General features: G+C 42.8%; 2 protein-coding genes across 2 annotated transcripts in view; both read right to left on the bottom strand.

Moving 5' to 3' along the window:
* Positions 1 to 20,839, bottom strand: part of LOC112321601 (uncharacterized) — a 95,185-nt gene that overhangs the window by 46,692 nt on the left and 27,654 nt on the right. Inside the window, exons 8-10 of the mRNA XM_053930456.1 lie at positions 20,552 to 20,796; positions 17,955 to 18,068; positions 17,114 to 17,224 (exon numbers count right to left, since the gene is read on the bottom strand). Coding sequence (XP_053786431.1) covers positions 17,114 to 17,224; positions 17,955 to 18,068; positions 20,552 to 20,796 — 470 coding nt within the window. The remainder of the gene's footprint in view (positions 1 to 17,113; positions 17,225 to 17,954; positions 18,069 to 20,551; positions 20,797 to 20,839) is intronic.
* Positions 3,422 to 14,986, bottom strand: LOC128781552 (ral guanine nucleotide dissociation stimulator). Its single transcript, XM_053930457.2, has 5 exons — positions 14,561 to 14,986; positions 5,458 to 5,603; positions 4,752 to 4,844; positions 3,921 to 4,111; positions 3,422 to 3,775 (listed from the first exon to the last, which is right to left on the bottom strand). Exons 1-5 carry the CDS (start codon positions 14,597 to 14,599, stop codon positions 3,582 to 3,584), a joined length of 663 nt encoding a protein of 220 aa, XP_053786432.1. The 5' UTR covers positions 14,600 to 14,986; the 3' UTR covers positions 3,422 to 3,581.

The raw sequence follows: 20,839 nt of genomic DNA, 5'->3' as shown, positions 1-20,839 counted from the left end.
TTATGTGCAACTGATCTACTTTTTCTCTCTCAGCTGACTTCACACCCTTTCCCTTAACACTTTAGTAAATCTTGATATTTCACAAGTACTTTTTGTTTGTTTCTAGATTCTTCTGGGAGGGGGTGGTCTGAGAAAAGATATGGAATATTTTGCTACTATCTTAAAACTGCTGAAATTATCCTGGCAAGTTCCAATACATATGACTCCTTGCTGTCATATGTATTCAACATTTGCATCCTGACCCAATGATTGCAATTTCAACTGATCAAGTTAGCACTCAGAGTACTAAGCCATGTGGACATCATAGCTTCTTGATAGGATGTGCTGTCTCTGATCTCTTAACATCCAGTTTTGCCCCATTTCGTACCATTCTCTACCCTACCTGGGGCCTGATGGATCTTTTGAAAATGTAAATATGATCCTGTTGTTTACTGAAAACTTGCAAGGGATTCTTCAGGCCTGTAGAAACATGTCCAAAACCCTTAGTGTGCCCCTTCAGGCCCTGCCCGATCTGACTGACTTATTCCTCCTGTCTTATCCCTCCTTCAATGCTTTTGTCTGGTCACACTTTGAGATCCTCACTGGCTTCATACCCTTTCATCCCAGCTGAGAGCTGTGTCATGCCTTTTGTCCCACAGATCGGCACCAGAAGTGTTGGAAGAGAGTTGAATTTGCTTTCAAGCCACTCGCATCTTCCTCTGTCCTTCTCCCTGCTCACACATTTACACATTTCTTGAAATTCCATGAAATGGTACAACTTTGCCCACCATCAGCAGTTTAAGGATCTCATTCAGCATGGGTGCTGAGGATTGTAAGCGACAGAACGCTGATGAAATACGGCTTAAACAGTAGGCATTTGTTTTCTCACAAAAGAGCAACTCCACATGAAGGTGGCTCCAGAGTAGAATTAGCTACTCAATGATGTTAAGGTAAGCTGCTTCTTCTTCACTATTCCCTCATGGTCACAAGATAACTGCCAGCAACTAGAAGGTGACAATACCTCCCAGCATGAAAAGAGAAAAAAGTCTTCTCTTCACTACTGTTCTTTTTATCAGAGAAGAACATATTGCCTCAGAAATTAACTATGAGACTGTCTTTCAGGACACTTTGGTCTGAACTTTCCTAACTGCCAGGAAAAGGGGAAGTTCAGCATCAAAGTGCTACTGAAAGAGGCTGCCTCTGCCCACAAGGCGGAGGTTTGGCATGGCAGGTGGAAAGGGTCTGATCAGGATCTTCCTGTTGATACTGTGAACACTGATGGCCCTATAACATCTTCTAGATGGAACTAGTGGAGGAGAGGTATCCTGAAATTCAGGGCTGAAGATTTCAAATCTACTGGCTAGTATCTGGAACTACCATGTCCAATATGGTCACCATTAGCCACATACAACATTTTAAAATTGTTTTTTCTCATTTAAATTAAGTAAAATTGAAAATTAAGTTCATGTAGATAATTAGGCTTTCATCTTGGATACGTGGTCCATGTCAACTTGTTTTATAGACCAGCTAGCTGGTTTTCATTCAAAGAGGATAAGAATCAGGACATAGAAAATAGGTGTCCCCCCAGAGCAAGAGTACAGACATGACAGTGACTGCCTTTGTGTGTAAGCCATGACCTTATGCTTTTATGTGATGGGACTTCATGTTACACTGCACAATTTGTTTTCAAATACTTGCCTACAGATTGCATTCCAATATTATTTATTAGCTTACGATTTTTGATGTGTTGGACTTCAATTTAATTGTAGATTGTTCCAGTTGTGTCAGTGAACTATGGCCCTACACATAGGACTAGAAATGAATATGTTGCTTCAGTACAAAATTGTCTCATGGAACTGAGACAGGATAGGGAGAAGCTGGGAAAATTTCTGGCAACATATGGAGTGGGGAAACTGACCCAAGAAAATCAAACAAGGCCACCCAATTTCAAAAACTTACAGCCAGCTACTGAGTCATGAAACCTTACCTTCCCTAACCAAGGATGCTTGAGAGAAAATGGTTTATACCTGTCTCCCTCTCTAGACAGAGAATACATAGCATAAAGCACCCAGGGCAGGAAGAGAGAGAGAAGAGAGACCCAATTTATGCCATTTGTACCACCTAAACCCAAGGACAAATAAAGTCAGGGAATAACAAACACCTGATTAAAGCCAGACAGACCCAAAATAAACGTAAAACAGTAAAACAGACCTAAGAATCATGCCAAACTCCCCCATAAGCTCATTTTGAGGCATCAGCTTAAGAAAAACACACCTAAAAGCTTTATTGTACTGAAACCCTCCCACCAAATTTTCACAGGGAGAAGACTGATAAAATCCCCAAGACAAAGAACCAGTGTGGGCTCCCTCAAGAGCACTCCATGCCCCTTTGAGGGCCTGAATGTTCAACTTCCTCCTAAACCAAAGTGTCCCTGTGAGACGGGCAACCAGGGGAGCAACTGACAGTGTCAGCTTGTCCTGGGCTAACCTCTGATCCTGTCTCTGACCTGCCAGTGAGCTAAGAGCAGCCCTGCCTTGGCTTACTTCTTTCTATAAAGTTTCTAGGGAACCAAAGCAGAGTACATCATGTGCTGTGTCCTGTTGTGTCCTCTACCCTAAGTGCTTCCTTTGTTTCACTGTTCTCAGCTTTAATGAACACACACAGTCACCTGGATGTTGTCGTGGAATCATTTCTATAGGAAGGCAAGAACCCACACCCTACAGTTTGGTTTGAGTCTTCCCTGCTCCATTCCCAGGTCAGGTCCACAAAACATCCATTGCATTTTCCTAAGTTTGAGTTGGACTGTTATGTTAAATTGTAGGTCCCAAAAAGGGAATGTGTGTTCGTTGGGGATACTTCTTTTGAATGATTGAAGTTACAACCAAAGAAATTCAGTCTCTACCCCCAGTGATGGTAAGAGCTCATTAGAGTGGTTATGGTTCCTCAAATAGCAAAGTCAACTAAAGGTTGAGTGAAGTAAACTTGTAGCCCGTTAAGTAATATAGCATCTAATGTGACCCTTTCAAGCTATAAAATGATGCTAGAGAAAATTTAGAAAGATATTATTGATAATGGTCCCATTATTGAATGTAAAGACACTTAAGCATCAACATAAAAATATTTAGTATTAAAATGTGTTATTGTAAATATATGATTCTTGTAGAAAACCCCCAAAAGTTACTTAGCAGAAAGGGAAGGAGCAGTCCGTTCTATTAGATCGAGTTTTTATAGTTACTACTGGTAACGTATTGGTGCATACATTTCCAATTCGATTCCATCATTGTATCACTTTATATTTGTTGAATGATAAAATTTAAATCTGTTTTAGAAGGTATTTTAAGAATATATGGTGTAGCGAACATTTTTTACACTCCACCATATATATACGAGTGTGTGTGTGTGTGTGTGTATATATATATACATAAAATTACTCTATGTATATGTATATGAGTACATATGGTCCACACATCTTTTTAATTAACTTTATTTCTATATATTTTATCATCTTTTATTTAATGAAATATATTTTGTAGAAACAAACTGGTAAATTGTTGGAAATTATTATTTTCCTATTATATATCTATTGTTAGGGTCCATTTCTCTTATTTACTTAGTATAAAGCTTAGAACTTCTAATAGGGCAAGAAAAAAAAGGCAAAACAGATGCCCCCATCCTGGTTTCAGGCACTGCATCAGGCCAGGCCAGGCCAAGCAAATTCCTCTAGCTGGACCAGCCATTAGCGAAAGAGCATGTATTTCCTGTGGATGTGCATTGCTCTCGAACTCTGGAAGTGGATCTGGAGGAACAGGAGAAAAAAGCAGATTCACACCTGATTTTTCTTTGTTTTTCCCGAGCCAGGAAAGGTGCCCCTTCCTTTAAGGGAATTGGTGCTGATGAACCTCCCCTTCCCAGATCATCTTTGCAGACTGCAGATCCCTCACCTTCTGGCATTGCATCCTTGGGCTGTGGATATTCCAGATTGACCCAAAGAAGTTGGGCCTCACACAGCTGCTGGGAAGTAGGAAAGTTGACCTGCACCAAGGCATGCTTCAGATGGAAGAAGGGGAAATGTAGGGGCTGGCTGAAAACCTGCACCTGGTCCGCCCATGTTTCCCTTGCAGAAGCAATGGCCCTGTGGAGAGGCAGATGGGCAGCAGAGTCAGAGTCTGAAATTCTCCTTCTAAGCTGCTGTCCCAGGACAAACTTGTTTGGGACAGGGCCCCTGAGCATGCCCATGGCCAACCAGGGCACAGCCCAATGACAACCCTGGCCCCTGTGTGGCTGTCCTGGGAGGAGCAGGCATGGCAATGAAGCAGGTTTAGCATGGAGACCCTGTGTCTCTTCTTTCCAAAGACAATTCTTCTCAAGGTCTATACACTGCCTACCCCAACACTTCATGCATCTGCTCATCTACACTGAGGTTGGAGGTATATTGCTTAGCAGGCTTTGACCACATCTCGTTTTTGGACCTGGGGATGGTGGTGAGGAGAGTTGACTCTGGAGAGGGGCAGGCTGAGCAGGAGTGGACTGTGGTGGGTTAGGGACCCTAGGGCAAAATGCAGTCCAGCCTCTGTCTAGTTCTATGATGCTAGGGACCCCATCCACCATTCTCTCTGTTCTATACTCTTGCGAGAGAAACCAGCAGAGCTCAGGCTTCCCTGGGAATCTATAAGGTCTTGTTGGTGCCAGGCCCCCCATGCCACAGCCAGTGGGCTCTCAACAAACCACATCTTCCTTCTGGACCCAACAAAACACAACTTTTAATTTCATACCTCAGTGAGTGTCCATTTTCATTATAAGCAGGTAGACCTTCGGGTGACAAGAAGACCTTGATCCTCTCTGATGTGGTGGATAGAGTCCGGTAGCTGAAAAAGTTACCTATTGTCACTGACTGATTCATTGAGTAGAACTCAAGCCCTGAGATTGTGTCTGCTTCATTCACTGAGTTATGCTGAGTGTCTCTAGTACGGCCTACTTGTGGGAGGTGCTTCATGCACATTGTCAAATACATGAATTCCAACCAGAACCATCCCAGATATCTGAGTGGGCCTGGGGAACCTTGCGATCCCCACAGAACCCAAATTTGGCAAAGTCAAACACAAGGGCAAATAACACGAAAGTGCTTTCCCAAACTTCTTGACACATTGTTTTCCACTTGCTTTTCCAAGCTCAGAAATGCCAAGGGCCGTGATGGGTGAGGGAGGAGAGTTTCCTTGTTGGACAGTAAAAAAATAATAATAATTGCCATGAGCAGCCACAGCACATCTAGAAGCCCTGTCTGTGGAGCCAGGGGCCAGCTGAGACCTGCCTGGATTGTCCCCACAGCAGTCCCTGAAAGAACATTATGAGGTGTGTCCTCGGTCAGCCCACATTTCAAAGGAACAAAGTGAGGCTCAGAGATATACGGTGACATCTTTATGACGTACAGCTATCACAGGGTAGAAACACAGCTGTGCTGAAAGTGGGGCACATGCTCACCAAGAATGCAGATCGTCCGAGAACATTTGGGCTCTGGAGAAAGCCTGGTACATGGCCCTGAGTGTGGTGAGGTGGGAGATGTTTCCACCGAGGAAAGCTGGAGCCACGACATCTGCCACCTTCTTCAGTGTGCCTCCCTTGAGGGCCTGCCATTTGAAGGATTCATGTAGGTTAAGCATGAACTTGGCTGCACCCTGGGTGGGACCAGCATAGACATCCTGCCAGTGGCATCACCATGGATCATCAGGAATACTTAGGTCTAGAGCTCATCCAAAACTCAGCCCCTCAAGGACTTGTGCAGGAGAAGGGTGAGGAGTGCCCACAGTGAATAGGGTTTTATCAGTAGGTTTTAAAAATACCATCTAAGTTTGGTGAATACAATTTTTAGTTTCTAGACATTGTTTTAAAGATTTTATTTACCTTACATTTTAGAGAGGGGAAAAGAGAGTGAAAGAGAGGGAGAGAAACAACAATGTGTGGCTGCCTCCCACATGCTCCCCACTGGGGACCTGACAGGCAACCTAGGCATGTGCCCTAGAATGGGAATCAAGTTGACTACCCTTTGGTTTGCAGGCCAGCACACAACCACTGAGCCACTCTGCCAGGGCATATTTCTAGACCTTTTATTGAAGATGAGGCATAACAGACTTTCCACACTAATAGTATGTATGAAGAGTTTTGTACACACAAGACCTCAAAGAGCACCCTCGTTGTAGAGATGAAACCACACAGGTTTGGGCACAGAAATGGCTGTTCAAGGTCACACAAGTTAGCACAGAGACCTCTCCACAGCTTGGGATGTATGGCATTTCTTCTTAGTTACCTGAGCCTTATCTATTCCTCACATGGATGGAAACGGTTTGGGGAACACTGTCCCACTCCATTGGTAAAGTGTGCCCAAGATGGAGAAACACAGCCTTTGAAAGCCAGCGACTTCCCAAATGACACTTCTTTCCCCTTCTTTTACAGGAAAGGTAATTTTGAGATGCAGAAAGTGCAGAGGGGAAGTGCCTGGTAATTCCTGACTGGAGAGAGCTTGTCACTAGGCAGGAGTCTGAGCAAATGGCTCATGAAGGTCCAATCCCTGTGGATGGAAAAAGCTGAGAGGTGAGTCAATGGTTGCTGGGGGGTGTCAAAAATCAAGACTTTCCTTGATTTTCAGTGTGGGATTGCCTTGGACACGTTGAAATCAGATTGGTAAATTTTTCTGTTGTTTATATGTTGTTGTAAGTTTACCATTGTCCTTATTTTCCCCACATTGCTCTAAATATAAAGGAATGAGAAACCTTTGGGCCAGGCTGGGTGCAAGGCAGCAGTCATCATCACAAAAGTTCTCTTGGCTCTGTCATGGTTCAGATTTCCTTTTGGGATCTGGCTGCGGCTGATGAGATTTTACCTGTGCTGTCCTCCCAGCTGAGGAGAGTACAGGTAAACGTTGTGGTCTTAAGTGTGTCAACCAAATTCTATGACTTCAAAAACCCTAGAACTTCAAAATGGTATGGAGGAGTATGTTGTAAAGCAAGTTATTAATGTGAAGTGAATTCAGTGATATGGGCCTTCATGCAATCTGACCAGGGACTTTAGAAGAGGAGGGGAGGACACATGGGAGCACAGAGGGGACTCCATATGACAAGGAGTGACGAGATGGCCATGTCTGAGCAAGGCAGAGACCCCCCCGCCCCCCGTAAAGTAACCAGCCCTGCTGACACCCTCACTACTTACTCCACTTCTCTGGAATTGTGACAAATTAAGTGTGTGCCCCAAACACCACACACTGGGGTCCTATGTCATGGCATCCCGAGCAAATTTATTCAGTCAGTTGGGCACACTTAAGTGGTACATGCTACCATGACACCTGAAGTGAATGACAGCACGTCTATCAGCACTGAGAGACTGCCTCACTGTGGCAAACCACCTCCATTTTGAAGGTCTGCAAGACTAGCAACCTCACTGCTCTGCAGATATCTGGGGCAGGTGGTTTAAAAAGAACAAAAACTGAGAAGGAAGATGCAGCAGCAGCCTGAGGGGGAACAATAGGCAGCACTGCAGCAGGGGTTTGCCCCACCCCCTTAAGATGCTTCAACCTGACTCCTGAATGCAGAGTAACCAGATTAACAATTGCAGGAGACAGCCAGTGAGGGCAGATCACTGGAAGTATTGAACAGGCTGCCTGGGTCAGCATCTGTCTTCAGCAGAGACAGATCCAGAAAGAAAACACAGTGGTAAATACAAGAGGCTACCAAGATGAAAGCCACCATGGTCTTCTTCATGATTTGCGATAGTTTCTTTCCTGCGTAGTTTTATAACATTCATTTCAGGTCCAGCCAGGTTGTACATGAGAAGTAACTTGATTTTGTACTACAGTGCATTTCAACTCACGCATTGCGCCTCCCATCTCTTAGTCCATTTTGCCTTCCTCTGTCCTAGCAATATTTTCACTTCACATTTGGTTGTCTCCCTAGCTACAACTTGTTCCCATTCTACACTCTCACTGTTTCTCCCCTGTCCAGGCACTCAAAATAAATTCTCTTTTCAAGGGTCATTTCACATCTTTTTGCCCAGCCTTTAAAACACCCACATCCTCTCTACACCTTTAAGAAACTTGGCTAGTTGGCTGTGGGTAGGGTATTTGTTGTTGCATTGTTTGCTCAAGGTCAACTCTAGAAACTGATCTGCATCTCAGATAACACATTTTACTGGACCCCTCTGTTACTCTTTTTTTTTCGACACCAATTATAATTCTGCTGTCTTAGCCTGTTCTTTTTCTTTTTGTCTTTCTTCCCTTCCTCTCTCATTCTGCACTTCCTTTTTATTCTCCTTTTTTTCCTTTACATCCAACATTTTAATTTTTTCTTCACTTAGTCTGGTGTCTGTTCCTCCTTTAGGATTCCCTCTCCCTCTATCATTACAAAATCAGTTCCCATTCCTCTAAATATCTCTTAGACTATTCTTTATTTTTCCCCTCATATTCCCATATCACTTATATTAATTTTAGCTTGTGTGTTGCTGATGGTAATCCGGTGTAGCTTTCTCTTCAATTTGGCTCCTATATTTTAATTAATTATTTAATATTTTTCCTTCCTTTTTCTTTGTCTCAATCACTTTATTTTATATTACTTTACTTTCTGTTTAAACCTGATATATACACTTCCCATCTCATACTCCATTCCACACTCCTCATTCCCTTTCCTTATTCATGAGGTAAACTTTACCCTTTCTCCTTCCATTCCTCCAACTCCCAACTCTTATCAGGGCTCTGCCATCTGCACTCTCAAAATCATTTCTCTGTCGGTAGGTCATCTCATATCGACTCTCCTTTCATATAATACTCATAGTGTAATTACACCCTTATTAATACTTGTTCGTTTGCTATTGATAGTGTGATGGTTAAGAGGAGCAATATTTGCAGGTGGGTTTGCTTCTTGGGATCTGTGGTTTTGCTCAGGCAGCACCCGCACAACAGCACACAAGACATGGTGGGTGGAGTGACCCTCAGTCAACCGGCAGCAGAGAAGGACCCATGAAAGAATGACCCAATGACAATCAAACCCAATTACATACAGCACACCATCATAAAAGGTATAACGGACATCCCAAGGACATCCGGCACAGGTGATCAAGGAGACGGAACCACTGAATGTCCCAGACCTCTCATCATAGAAGTTCACACCTCAAAGGCAGAAAGTCAAAAGACATCAATCTAAGAGACAGAAGCTAAAAAGAAGAGTCGTACTAACAATGGGAAGACAAAGAAACAAACTCCAATCAAAAGGAAAGTAGGAATCCTCAGAAAGAATGCTAAATGAAATAAAAGCAAGTCAACGATCTTATATGGAGTTCAAAACAATGGTTATAAGGAAGTTCATGATCTCAAAGAAAATTACCAAAAATTACCAGGCAATTATGAGGAACTTACCTCAAAGTACTTCAGAATAACAAAGGAATCACCAAGGGCAAACACCAATGGCCAAGAAGAAATGAAGAATACAATTTCTGAACTAAACTACACAGTAGAAGGAATCAAAAGTAGGCTCGATGAAGCAGAGGATCTAGTCAGTGACCAGGGACAGCAGGTAGAAAAACAAAGCTCCCTGGAAAAGCAAGAAAATGAAAAAAGACTAGAAATGAATGAGGGGGTGGGGTAGAAGAGGAGCAAAGGATAGAAAACCTTTTGGAAAAGTCATTGTGGAAAACTTGCCTAATTTGATGAAGGAAAAGCCACACAATTCCAGGAGGCAGAGAGGGTGCCAATCAAGAGGAACCCAAAGAGGCCCACTGCAAGACACATCTTAATTAAAATGGCAAAATTTAAGGACAAAGAGAGAATCATAAATGCATCAAGGGAGAAACAGGAAGTAACATACAAGGGAACCTCAGTAAGGCTAGCAGCTGGCTTCCCAACAGAAACATTACACACCAGCAGGGAATGGCAAGACATATTCAGAGTAGTGAAATACAAAGGCCTGTAACCAACACTACTCTATCCAGTAAGGTCCTCAATGAAAATGGGAGGCAAAATAAGGAGCTTCCCGGACCAAAAAAAGGCAAAAAGAATAGAAACCAGCATTGCAAGATATGATAAAGGGACTGCTTTAAGAAGACAGACAAAAAACATGAGAGAGAAAGGAACAAAGGTGCAAAGGGAGTATAATGGCAGTGAATAAGAACCTATCAATAATAACCTTAAATGTAAATGGATTAAGTGCTCTGGTCAAAATACATAGGGTAGCCGAACGGAGAAGAAAACATGACCCACACATATGCTACCTACAAGAGACCCACCTCAGAACAAAATACCTACACAGACTGAAATTGAAAGGCTGGAAAACAAATATGCCATGTAAACGGGCAGGGAGGAAAAACAGGGGAAACAATGGTTACATCTGACAAAATGGACTTCAAAAGAAATACCATAGAAAGAGACCCACAACGACACTTCGTAAGACTCAGGGAAAGAAACCATCACTAAGACATAAATATTATCAACAGATATGCACCCAACATAGGAGCACCCAAATACCTAAGGAAAAATTTGGAGGAATTCAATAAAGATATAGACAGCAACACACTTATACTAGGGGACTTTAACACCCAACTGTGAAAATGGACAAATCTTCAAAAAAAATATTCAACAAAGATATTGTGGCATTGAACAATGCCCTAGATGAAATGGACTTCACTGATTGTGTGTGTGTGTGTGTATATATATATATATATATATATATATATATATATATATAGAGAGAGAGAGAGAGAGAGAGAGAGAGAGAGAGAGAGAGAGAAAATGTTTCTTCCTAAAGAAGCAAAAGACACACTCTTTTCAAATACACATGGCATACTTTCAAAGATAGACCACGAGATAGGACACAAAACAAGCCTCCACAAATTCAAGAAAGTTGAAATCATATTAAGCATCTTCTCGGACCATGAGGGCCTGGAACTAGAAACCAACCCAAAGGAAAAACCTCAAGAACACTCAAACTCATGGAGATGGAATAGCATGCTATTAAAGAATGAATGGGTTAAGAAGGATATCAAGGACAAAATCTAAGCGTTTCGGGAAACAAATGGAAATGAACTCACAACAGTCCAAAACTCATGGACAGAGAGAATGAAGTCCTGAGAGGGAAGTTCACAGCGATACAGGCCTATCTAAAAACGATAGAAATATTTCAAATAAATAACCTAAGTCTACCTCTACAGGAACTGGAGGAACAAGAACAGAGACAGCCCAGAGCAAGTAGAAGGAAGAAAATAACCAAGATGAGAGCAGAATTCAATGACATAGGGAATAAAGGAACAATTCTAAGGAGCAAGAAATCCAGGAGCTGGTTCTTTGAAAAGAGAAAGAAAATGAACAAGCCGATCATCAGCAGACATATCAAGAAAAAAGGAGAGAAACCAAATAAACACAATCAGAAATGAAAGAGGAGAGATTGCAATGACACAACAAAAATACAAAGGATTTTTTAAAAGTACTAAGAAGACATATATGCCAAGAAAGGTGAAAACCTAGGTGAAAAGGAGAAATTTCTAGAAAAATATAATCTTCCAATACTGAAAGAAGAAGAAGCTGAAAACCTGAAAGGACCAATAAGAGCTGATGAAATCGAAGCAGGAAGCAAAAATTCCCAGCACACCACATCCCTGCACCAGACATGTTCACAGGAGAATCTTACAGAACACTTAAGGAAGAGCTAATCCCCATCCTTCACAGACTATGCAAAATTCCAAGAAGATGGAAAACCCCCAAACTCTTTTTATGAAGCCAGCATCATCCTAATCCCAAAACCTGATAAAGACACAACAAAGAAAGAAAACTGCGGGCCAATATCGCTGATGATCATCGACACTAACCGCAACACGATATTGGCTAACTGCATCCAAAAATACATGAAAAAGCCATACACCACTATGATGTGGGATTCGTCCCAGGGATGCAAGGATGGTACAATGTTCGCGCATCAAGTAAGGCAATACATCACATGGAGAAAAGGAAAAGCCAAAATCACATGATCATATCAATAGATGTGGAGAAAGCATTTGATAAGCTGCAGCACCCATTTATGAAATAAAAAAACCACACACAAGAAAGTGGCTTAGAGGGAGCATTCCTCAACATAATAAGGGTCATAAATGAAACAGAACATCATACCCAATGGGTGAAAACTAAAAGCTTTCCTATTAAGATCGGCGACAAGACAAGGATATCCGCATTCACCACTTCTATTCAACATAACTTCGGAAGTCCTGGCACAATAATCAGACAAGAAGAATAAATAAAAGGCATACAAATTGGAAAGGAGAAAGTAAAACTCATTGTTTGCAGATGACATCATAGTGTACAAAGAAAACCCTACAGACTCCAACAAAGAACTACTCAACCTAGTAGGTGAATTTGGTGAAACAGCGGGATACAAAGTCAATATTCGGAAATTGAAGGCGTTTTTATACACACCAACAATGAAATATCAGAAACAGATATCAGGAAAAAAATCCCATTTCCTATAGTAACAAGAAAAATAAAGTACCTGGAAGAAACCTAACTAAGGAGGTAAAAGACCTGTACTCAGAAAACTACACAACACTGAAGAAAGAAATTAAGGAAGACACAAATAAATGGAAGCATAAACCGTGTCCATGGGTTGCAAGAGTTTGAATCATCAAAATGTCCATGCTACCGAAAAACAATTTATAGATTCGACGCAATCCCTATTTTACTACCAATGACTTATCTTACAGTTATAGAACAAACATTTCAAAAATTTATATGGAACCATAAGCCACCCCGAATAGCTGCAGCAACTTTGAGAAAGAAGAAAAAAGTAGGTGGGGTCAACAAACCTCACATCGAACCCTATTACAAGGCCACAGTAATGAAAACAGTGTGGGCCTGGCCTAAGAACAGACACATAGATCAATGGAAGAGAACAGAGAGCCCAGAAATAAACCCATGTCTCTATGGTCAGGTAATATGCGACAAAGGGAGAAGAGGCATAAAATGGAATGAAAATAGCCTAAGCGACAAATGGTGTTGAGAGATGTGTACAGCGACATGCAAAACATGTGACTTGGCCACCACCTTACACCAAACACAAAGATAAACTCAAGATGGCAAAAAGACTTACATAAAAGTTGTGATACCACAAAAGTCCTAGAGGAGAAGATAGGCAAGAAAATCTCAGATTTTCCACACAGCAATTTTGTAACTGATATGTCCCCTCGCAAGGGATGTAAAGGAAAGAATAAGGAAATGGGAGTTCATCCAAATAAAAAGCTGCTGCGTAGCTGAAGAAAACGTGAGCCAAATGAACGGGGAACCAAGTGCATGGGAAAATATGGGACATTTATTTGCCACTGATATCTCAGACAAGGCTTTGATCTCCAAAATATACAAACAACACACATGACTCCAAAGCAGGAAGACCAACAATCCAATGAAAAGATCGGCAAAGGACCTGAAGAGACAGTTCTCCAAGGAGGCCGAGACATTTGAAAAGATGTTCAGCATCACTAGCCCTCAGGGAGATGCAAATTAAAACCACAAGGAGATACCACTTCTCACTAGTCAGAATGGCCATGACAAACAAGTCAACACACAGTAAGTGCTGGCAGGCTTGTGGGGAAAAGGGAACTGTGGTGCACTGTTGGTGGGAAGGAAAACTGGCGCAGCCTCTGTGGAAATCAGTATGGAATTTCTGTAAGATTCTGAAAATGGAAATGCCTTTAAGCCAACAATTCCACTGAAGGGGTTATACCCTAAGGAACCTGAAAGACTAATTCAAAAGAACCTATGCACCCCTATATTCACAGCAGCACAATTTACAATAGCTAAGGGCTGCAACCGTCCTAGGTGCCCATCATTAAACGAGAGGATCAGTAAAGTGTGGTACATTTACACAATGGAATATTACCCAGCAGAAGGAAATAGTTCCTACACTTCGCAAGAACATGGAAGGAACTGGAGAGCATTATGGTAACTGAAGTCAGCCAGGCGGTGAAAGACTAATACCATGTGATCTCACCTATAAGTGGAAACCAATTAACAAAACAACAAGCAAGCAAAATCCAACCAAAGACATTGTTATTGCAAACAAACTGACAGTTACCAGAGGGGAGAGGAGATGGAAATTATGTGGGAAAGAAGGGAAAGGGTCCTAAATGAACATGTGTAAAGGACACATTGACAAAGCCAAACGGGGGATGGTTTTGAGGGTGAGAGGAGGGGGAGAGTGAGGTGAGGGAAAGTGTTGGTTGGAAAATGGAGAAAACTGTATTTGAACATCAAAAACAAGAATTAATAAAAAATGAAGAGATCAAAAAAGATAAAACGAGATCAAGAAAAGTACCAATATGCTTTTGTCTACTATGACAAAAAACCATGTTTCCTACTATTACTATTAGAAAAGGTATTTTCTTGTATCCTCACTTGTAGCTGGAGGGAGTATTTGAGGTCCAGATTCCTCTGTACGTGGCAGTGTGGGACAGGGTAGGGAAAGCCATTGGAGGCTCCTGGGGGAGATGACACATTGAGTCTGGTCATAGGCACTGGAATGTTAACTCCGGGCCATGGGTGTGGAGACCCTTCAGAGATAGCTCTCACCTCAGGGTAACATGTGCTGGTGTCAGTGGTCTGATGCATCTAGCCCTTCTCTAGCTGGGTAGAGTACTTCAACCCATTGACAAGCTCCTCCAGGATGTTGTCATTGAACCTGTACAAAAACAAAGCCACTATCAGGCCAGTAGGCATCAGAAACACTGCAAATGACCTCTGTTATACTGATAGCCTTGCATACTGATACTCTCAATGGGACACAGTGATGGTTTTCCTGCCAGCCCTGCTGAACTATAAGCAGAATGGAATAAACTCAAAGTCCACAATCAGTGAATGGCTGAACACTGAGGAAAGTACCTCTTTTAAGAGATAATATAGAGAAGAATAAGGTCACATCTCCTTTCTGGTGATAATACAGTGAGTTGTCCTGGTCTGTGAAAGGAAAACATGCAGAGGAATAATTCAATGTTTCAGTTTGTCTTCATTTCTGTGTACAACGCCCCCCACCCCCCTCCATGGTGGTGATGTGAAAGACTTGGAGGTCTGCACGGAAATAGAAACTCACTAACCTACCAGAAACTTGTGGATGTAGGAAAAACTACAAAAAGGCAAAATATAAATGTTCATGTGTACTAGTATGAAGTGTAACACATGTTTTTCACTAATATTCTTTCAGGTATGTGGTTTCCTTTTCCCATTCAATGTAGCTGGTGGGAAAAGTGCAGGTACAGATTCCTATGAGTCCAGGATTGTGGGACACATTATAAAAATCCCTCGGAATTCTCTGAGGTAGCCGTCCCCATATTTGAGCTTATATGTTGGTCCATGTCAAAGTCTTCTAGGGTTCCTGGGTGTGAAGAATGGCCTGGGGCACTCTTCACACCCAGGAACTTTAGACCTCTCATCTTAGGCCAGCACTGCATGGTGGTGTTGGCCCGCTTTCCCTGCACCCTGTCCGAGAGGATATTGTAAATGGACTTGTGGACCAGCAGCAGGACGATGTCACTTTTTGATTTCTGAGAAGATAGAGCAGGATACTTAGCCAGGAGGCATCAGGGACCATCCACCCAACCTGTGGTCTTGTGTAATGGCAGGGCTAGCAAAGGAGTACACACTCTATCAGGACACAGGAGCATATTCCAAAATGCAGTGCTGAAATCACAGCAGAATGGCACCACTTCCACATCTAACTGTTAAAGGCAGAATCACTCTGGAAAATTACCACCCCTGTACAACAACATGGAGATGTATAAGGCCTCAGCTCCTAAACTGCCCAGAGAAAAATGATTTGCTGTGGTCTCGGAAGTGGAAATTTGCAGGAAATTATTCAACATTTCACTTTCTCCTCATTTTTCTTTACTAGGGACACCCCATCTCTAGTGGTGATGTGTATATTTGGAGGTATATAACGACAGTGGAAATGAGTACAACAGCCGAAAGGAGGAGGTGGTAGGAAAAACAACAAAAACACCAAAATGGAAATGTTCATGTTTTCTACAATGAAGGGTAAAATATATTTTGCTCTAATGTTCTTTGAAATGAGTGAGAAGTGTCCTCTTTCCATTCAAGGTAGCTGGTGGGAGAAGTGCAATTCCACAGTCCTGTGCATGGGAAGTGTGGACTTTTTCCATTTACAAAAAGTCCTGGTAATGGTCTGGGGAAGCCATCCCGATTTTTCTGCCTAGATACTTGACCTTATGCGGCCTTCTTGGGATCCGGAGTGTGGAGAATGCCTCAGCCAAGCTCTCACCTTAGAGCAGCAGTGGACAATAGTGTGGTATGGAGGCACTTGCACCCTGGCCACATAGTAGTAGTTGAGGGAATCATTCACCAGCTGGTGGATGATGTCACCATGTGTAGTCTGCAAAGATAAGCTGAATACTGAGGGGGAAGGCATCAGGAATCTTCCACTCAAACTAGGATCACATCTAATGGTAGATCTAGCAAACTCACACACATTGTCTAAGGAAACAAAGAAAATATTCCCTGCAGCAATGCTGAAATAACAGCAGAATGGCATCATATCTACATCTAAGAGTATAAGAGTATAGTTTTCCAGAATCACTCTGGAAAATTACCAACTTCCATGGTAATATGGTAGCTACTAACACCACAGCACCTAAACTACCCAGATTATTATGATTTGCAATGGTTTCTGAATTGAAAATTAGAAACGAATATCCAACATTTTACTTTGTCCTCAGTTTTCTGTTCAATAACACCTCCTTTCTATAGTGTTGATGTAAAAAGTAGCTGGTGTACAAGTACAGAGACAATGAGCTCAGCAGCTGAATTTCAGAGCTGGTAGAACAACTAAAAAATAGGAAAAGGCAACAGGTTCCCATGTTCTACTGTGAAGAGTAACATATCATTTCCGGTAATACTGTTTGAAATATGGGACGATTCTCTTCATCCTCTACATGGTAGCAGTCAAGAGAAATGGAAGTCCAGAGTCCTTTCTGCATGTGATTGGGATACTCCATATAAAAAGCATTGAGAGTGCTCTTAGGAATCAATCCCCATATTTCAGCCTAGTTGCTTGGCCTTCTCAGTTCTTCCTGGGGTTCTTGGGTTTGGAGAATGTCCCAGGCTACTTCTCACCTTACACCAGTCCTCGCTCCTGGTGTCACACCGGTAGACTTCCATGGTGACTGGGTCGTAAAGGTAGATGGATTCCCTCACCAGCTTGCGAGTAATTTCACCGCTTGCATTCTGCAATGATACAGCTCCTTATTGAGAGGGAAGGCATCAGAAACCTTCTACTAAACACGGGGTCCCCTGGAATGGCAGAACTAGCAAACTAGTCCACACTCTCTCAGCATTCCAAGAGAAAGTTCTGACGAACACTGCTGCAATCACAGCAGAATGGCACGATGTCTACATGGAACAAGAGTGAGAAGCTGAAACAATGGGGAAGAGTGTGGTCTTTATATGATGACATGGAGATCATTAAGGACACAGGGGTATATCTGCCTCCAATACAACGGTGTGCTGTTGTCTGTGAAGAGAAACATTGCAGGAAACATCCAACAATTTACTTTGTCCTCCATTTTAGGTACAATCACCATCCTTATACTTTGGTGATGTGTAAAGTTTGTCGTGTAGAAGCCCAGGGCACATGACTACTGCAGCTGAATCTCGGAGCTCGCAGGAACAACAACAAAAGCAGCAACATGTAAATGTTTTCGTGTTCTACTGTAAAGTGTACCATATTATTTCGTGTAATACTGTTTGAAATATGGGAGGAGTTTCTTCATCCGGTCCCATGTAGCTAGTTGGAGAAGAGGAAGTCCAGAATCCTATGTGCACGGGTTTGTGGGACACATGGTAAACACCATGGGAGTGCTATGAGGAATCCATCCCCTATTTCAGTCTAGATGCTTGGACTTCTTTGGCCTACTTGGGATCCTGGGTGATGTGAATGCCCCAGCCTAGCTCTCACCTCAGACCAGCCCTGGAGTATACTCTGGTACTGATGCAAGGGCACCCCGTCCGGGTGGTCGAGGAGGGAGTTCGACTCAGTCACCAGCTTGTGGAAGATGTCTCCACCTGCAGTCTGCAACGATAAAGCTGGGTCTGAGAGGGGAGGCATCAGGACGTTTCCACCCAATCTGTGATCCCATGTAATGGCAAAACTAGCAACTTGTACACATTCCATCAGGACACAGGGAGAATGACCCCTGTAGCAATGTTGAAGTCACAGCAGAATGGCATCATGTCTACATTGAAAAGTGAACGGCAGAAATACTCTGGAATATTCCCGGCTTTATAGGATAACATGGAGATGAGTGAGGCCAGAGCTACTCGCCTGCTAGGACTACAATGGTTTGCTATGGGTTGTGAAAAAAAAATAGGAGGGAAATATCCAACATTTTACTTTGTCCTCATGTTTCTGTACAATGACCCCCTACTTCTATAGTGGTGATGTGTATATTGGTCGTGTACAAGTTCCCTGGACATGAGCACAGCAGCTGAAACTGGAAGCTGTTCGGAACAACAACAATAATGGGAAAATGCAAATGTGCATGGGTTCTACTATGAAGTCTCACATATCATTACTTCCAATATTCTTTAAGATATGTGAGGGGTGACTTCTCCCATCCAATGTAGCTGTCAAGAGAAATGGATGGCCAGAGTAATATCTGGAAGGGATTGTTGGAGACTGTAAAAACCAGTGCGGTGTGCTGTGGAAACCCGCCATATATTTGATCATTTATGCTTAGCCATTTCTGGATATCTTGTGTTCCTTGGCATGTACCCAGCTCTGGTGCCTTTCTAATCCTAGATCCGCACTGGAGTATTGTGTTGCACATGTGACCTGTACTCTGTCCCAGGAAATTTGCAGGTTTTACATGGTGACCACCTCCTGGATAATGTGCACCTTGGTCCCATGCAAAATAGGGCTTCTTAGTGTGTCTGAAGTTATCAGTAACTTTCACCCTTTCTCTTTTCCCATGTAATGGGATACATAACACAGCAGTACACCGTCCATGGGGACAAAGTGAGAAAGGACCTGGTTGCCCTGCTATAATGCAGCAGAACAGCATCATGTCAAGCTCTCTCAATATTAAAAGGCAGAATCAGTCAGTATATTTACCATTTTTAGAGAAGAATGTGGAAATGAGGAAAGCCATAGCTGCTCACACTGCTGGCTTGAAATGGTTTGCATGGTCGGTTTGATGCAAAGATGCAGACAAATATAGCAAGTATTTTAATCCATCCCACATTTGATTGTTTATAAAAAGAACCTGTCTGTTTGGTGATGTGCAGGTTGGGAGAGCTTAGGGCAGGATAGCTTTCTACTTAGCAGGATACATGTTACGTGTAGTTAAACAATCGAAATGATCAAAATGGAAAATGGAAGAATGTTTTTTCTCTATGATTCTAAGCTATGTGAGTCTTGGACTTGTACCATACAGAAACCTAGTCAGTAGGATTGGAGGTACACATTAATTTCGGTGTGGGTGTATGAAAACCTTGAGGCCCCAGATTTCAGTCTGGGTTATGATCCCACCTCAGTCATCTCAGGGCTCTGGATGTGTCTGTCTCTCAGCTCAGACAGATAATATATGGTGTCCTTGGCCTAGTACATTTGTCCCTTTTACCGGCCGATGGCATAAGTGAACCTATTAGCCAACTGTGCTCTGAAGCTGTCCTTGGACTTCTGCAAACACGGAGAGCAATCCCGGCTAGGTATCATCGGTGGCTTGTCTGCGTGTTGCCACTGCAGGTGATTCCCACCAGAAATTCTGCTCCTCACATCGGGCAGTCCCTTATTAACTAAACATGGTTACGAGAATTCAGTGATGGGCATCTTACACCTATATGAAGTGTGTCCTTAGAATGGGAGAGGAGGACACATGGAAGTGCAGAAGGGATTCCGTGTGACACAGCATTAGAAGATGGTTATGTATTGAAGCAAGGGAGGAAAGCTTCCAAAGGAAGCAGCCCTGCAGACACCCTCACTTCTAAACTACGGGTATCTGGAATTGTCAAAAATTCGGTGTCTGCCCTCTGTACCACCCAATGGGGTCTTCTGTTATGGCAGCCCCAGACCAGTTTTACATCCCTGGGACACTGTTATGTGACCCTGGCAACATCGCAGTCATGGACCCCGAAGTGAATGACACCATGTCAACCTGCAGTGAGAGCCTGCATCACTCTGCCTAACAACCTGTATTATTGGAGAAAGTCTGCAAGGACAGTCCACCTGACTGTTCTGCAGAATGTCTGGGGCTGCTAGCTCCAAAAAACAAAAACAAAAACAAACAAGAAGGGTAACACAATGCAAATATGCCTATTGTCTACTGTGAAATAAAACATCAGTTTCCTAATATTCTTATTAATACAGTATTTTCTTTCTACTTGAAACTGCAGGGAGAAGTGGAGGTCCGGGGACTTTTTTATTTGGGCCTGTGTGACACTGTGGGCAAAAGAATTGAAGGTCCCTGGGGGAGCCCCCAGACTGAGTCTGTTCTGGGGCACTGGAATATCATGTGGGGGTCACGGGTATGGAGACCAGTCTGGGCTAGCTCTCACCTCAGCACGGCACTGTCTGTTGTCATTGGCTTCAAATATCTTCCACTTGTCCAGGAAGATAGAGTAGTTGAACTCACTCAACAACTCCTTGAGGAGGTGCTTGTTGCACAGATGTCTGCACCCTGGCTTCTGGAACTGCTTCATGCCAGCTCTACCCAGGGTGAGGCCGCTAGCTGAAAAAGGCACTAGCCCTTGAGTAGGTCCTTCCTGTAACTGAGCAGTGAGTCTGAGCTCTGCAGGTGGATCTGGAGCATCAGAAAGAAACAGATTTAAACACATACCTGATTT

The sequence above is a fragment of the Desmodus rotundus genome, chromosome 8 (genome assembly GCF_022682495.2).
Source record: "Desmodus rotundus isolate HL8 chromosome 8, HLdesRot8A.1, whole genome shotgun sequence".
NCBI lineage: Eukaryota > Metazoa > Chordata > Mammalia > Chiroptera > Phyllostomidae > Desmodus > Desmodus rotundus.
This window is presented reverse-complemented; position numbering and strand designations above follow the sequence as displayed.

Coding starts and splice junctions, on each gene's coding strand:
- LOC128781552 (XM_053930457.2), bottom strand. CDS start 14,599: ATGCATCAGACCACTGACACCAGCACATGTTACCCTGAG. Junction 5,604..14,560: donor CCAGCACATGTTACCCTGAG/GTGAGAGCTATC, acceptor TTCAAATGGCAG/GCCCTCAAGGGAGGCACACT. Junction 4,112..4,751: donor GAAAATGGACACTCACTGAG/GTATGAAATTAA, acceptor GCCTCTCCACAG/GGCCATTGCTTCTGCAAGGG.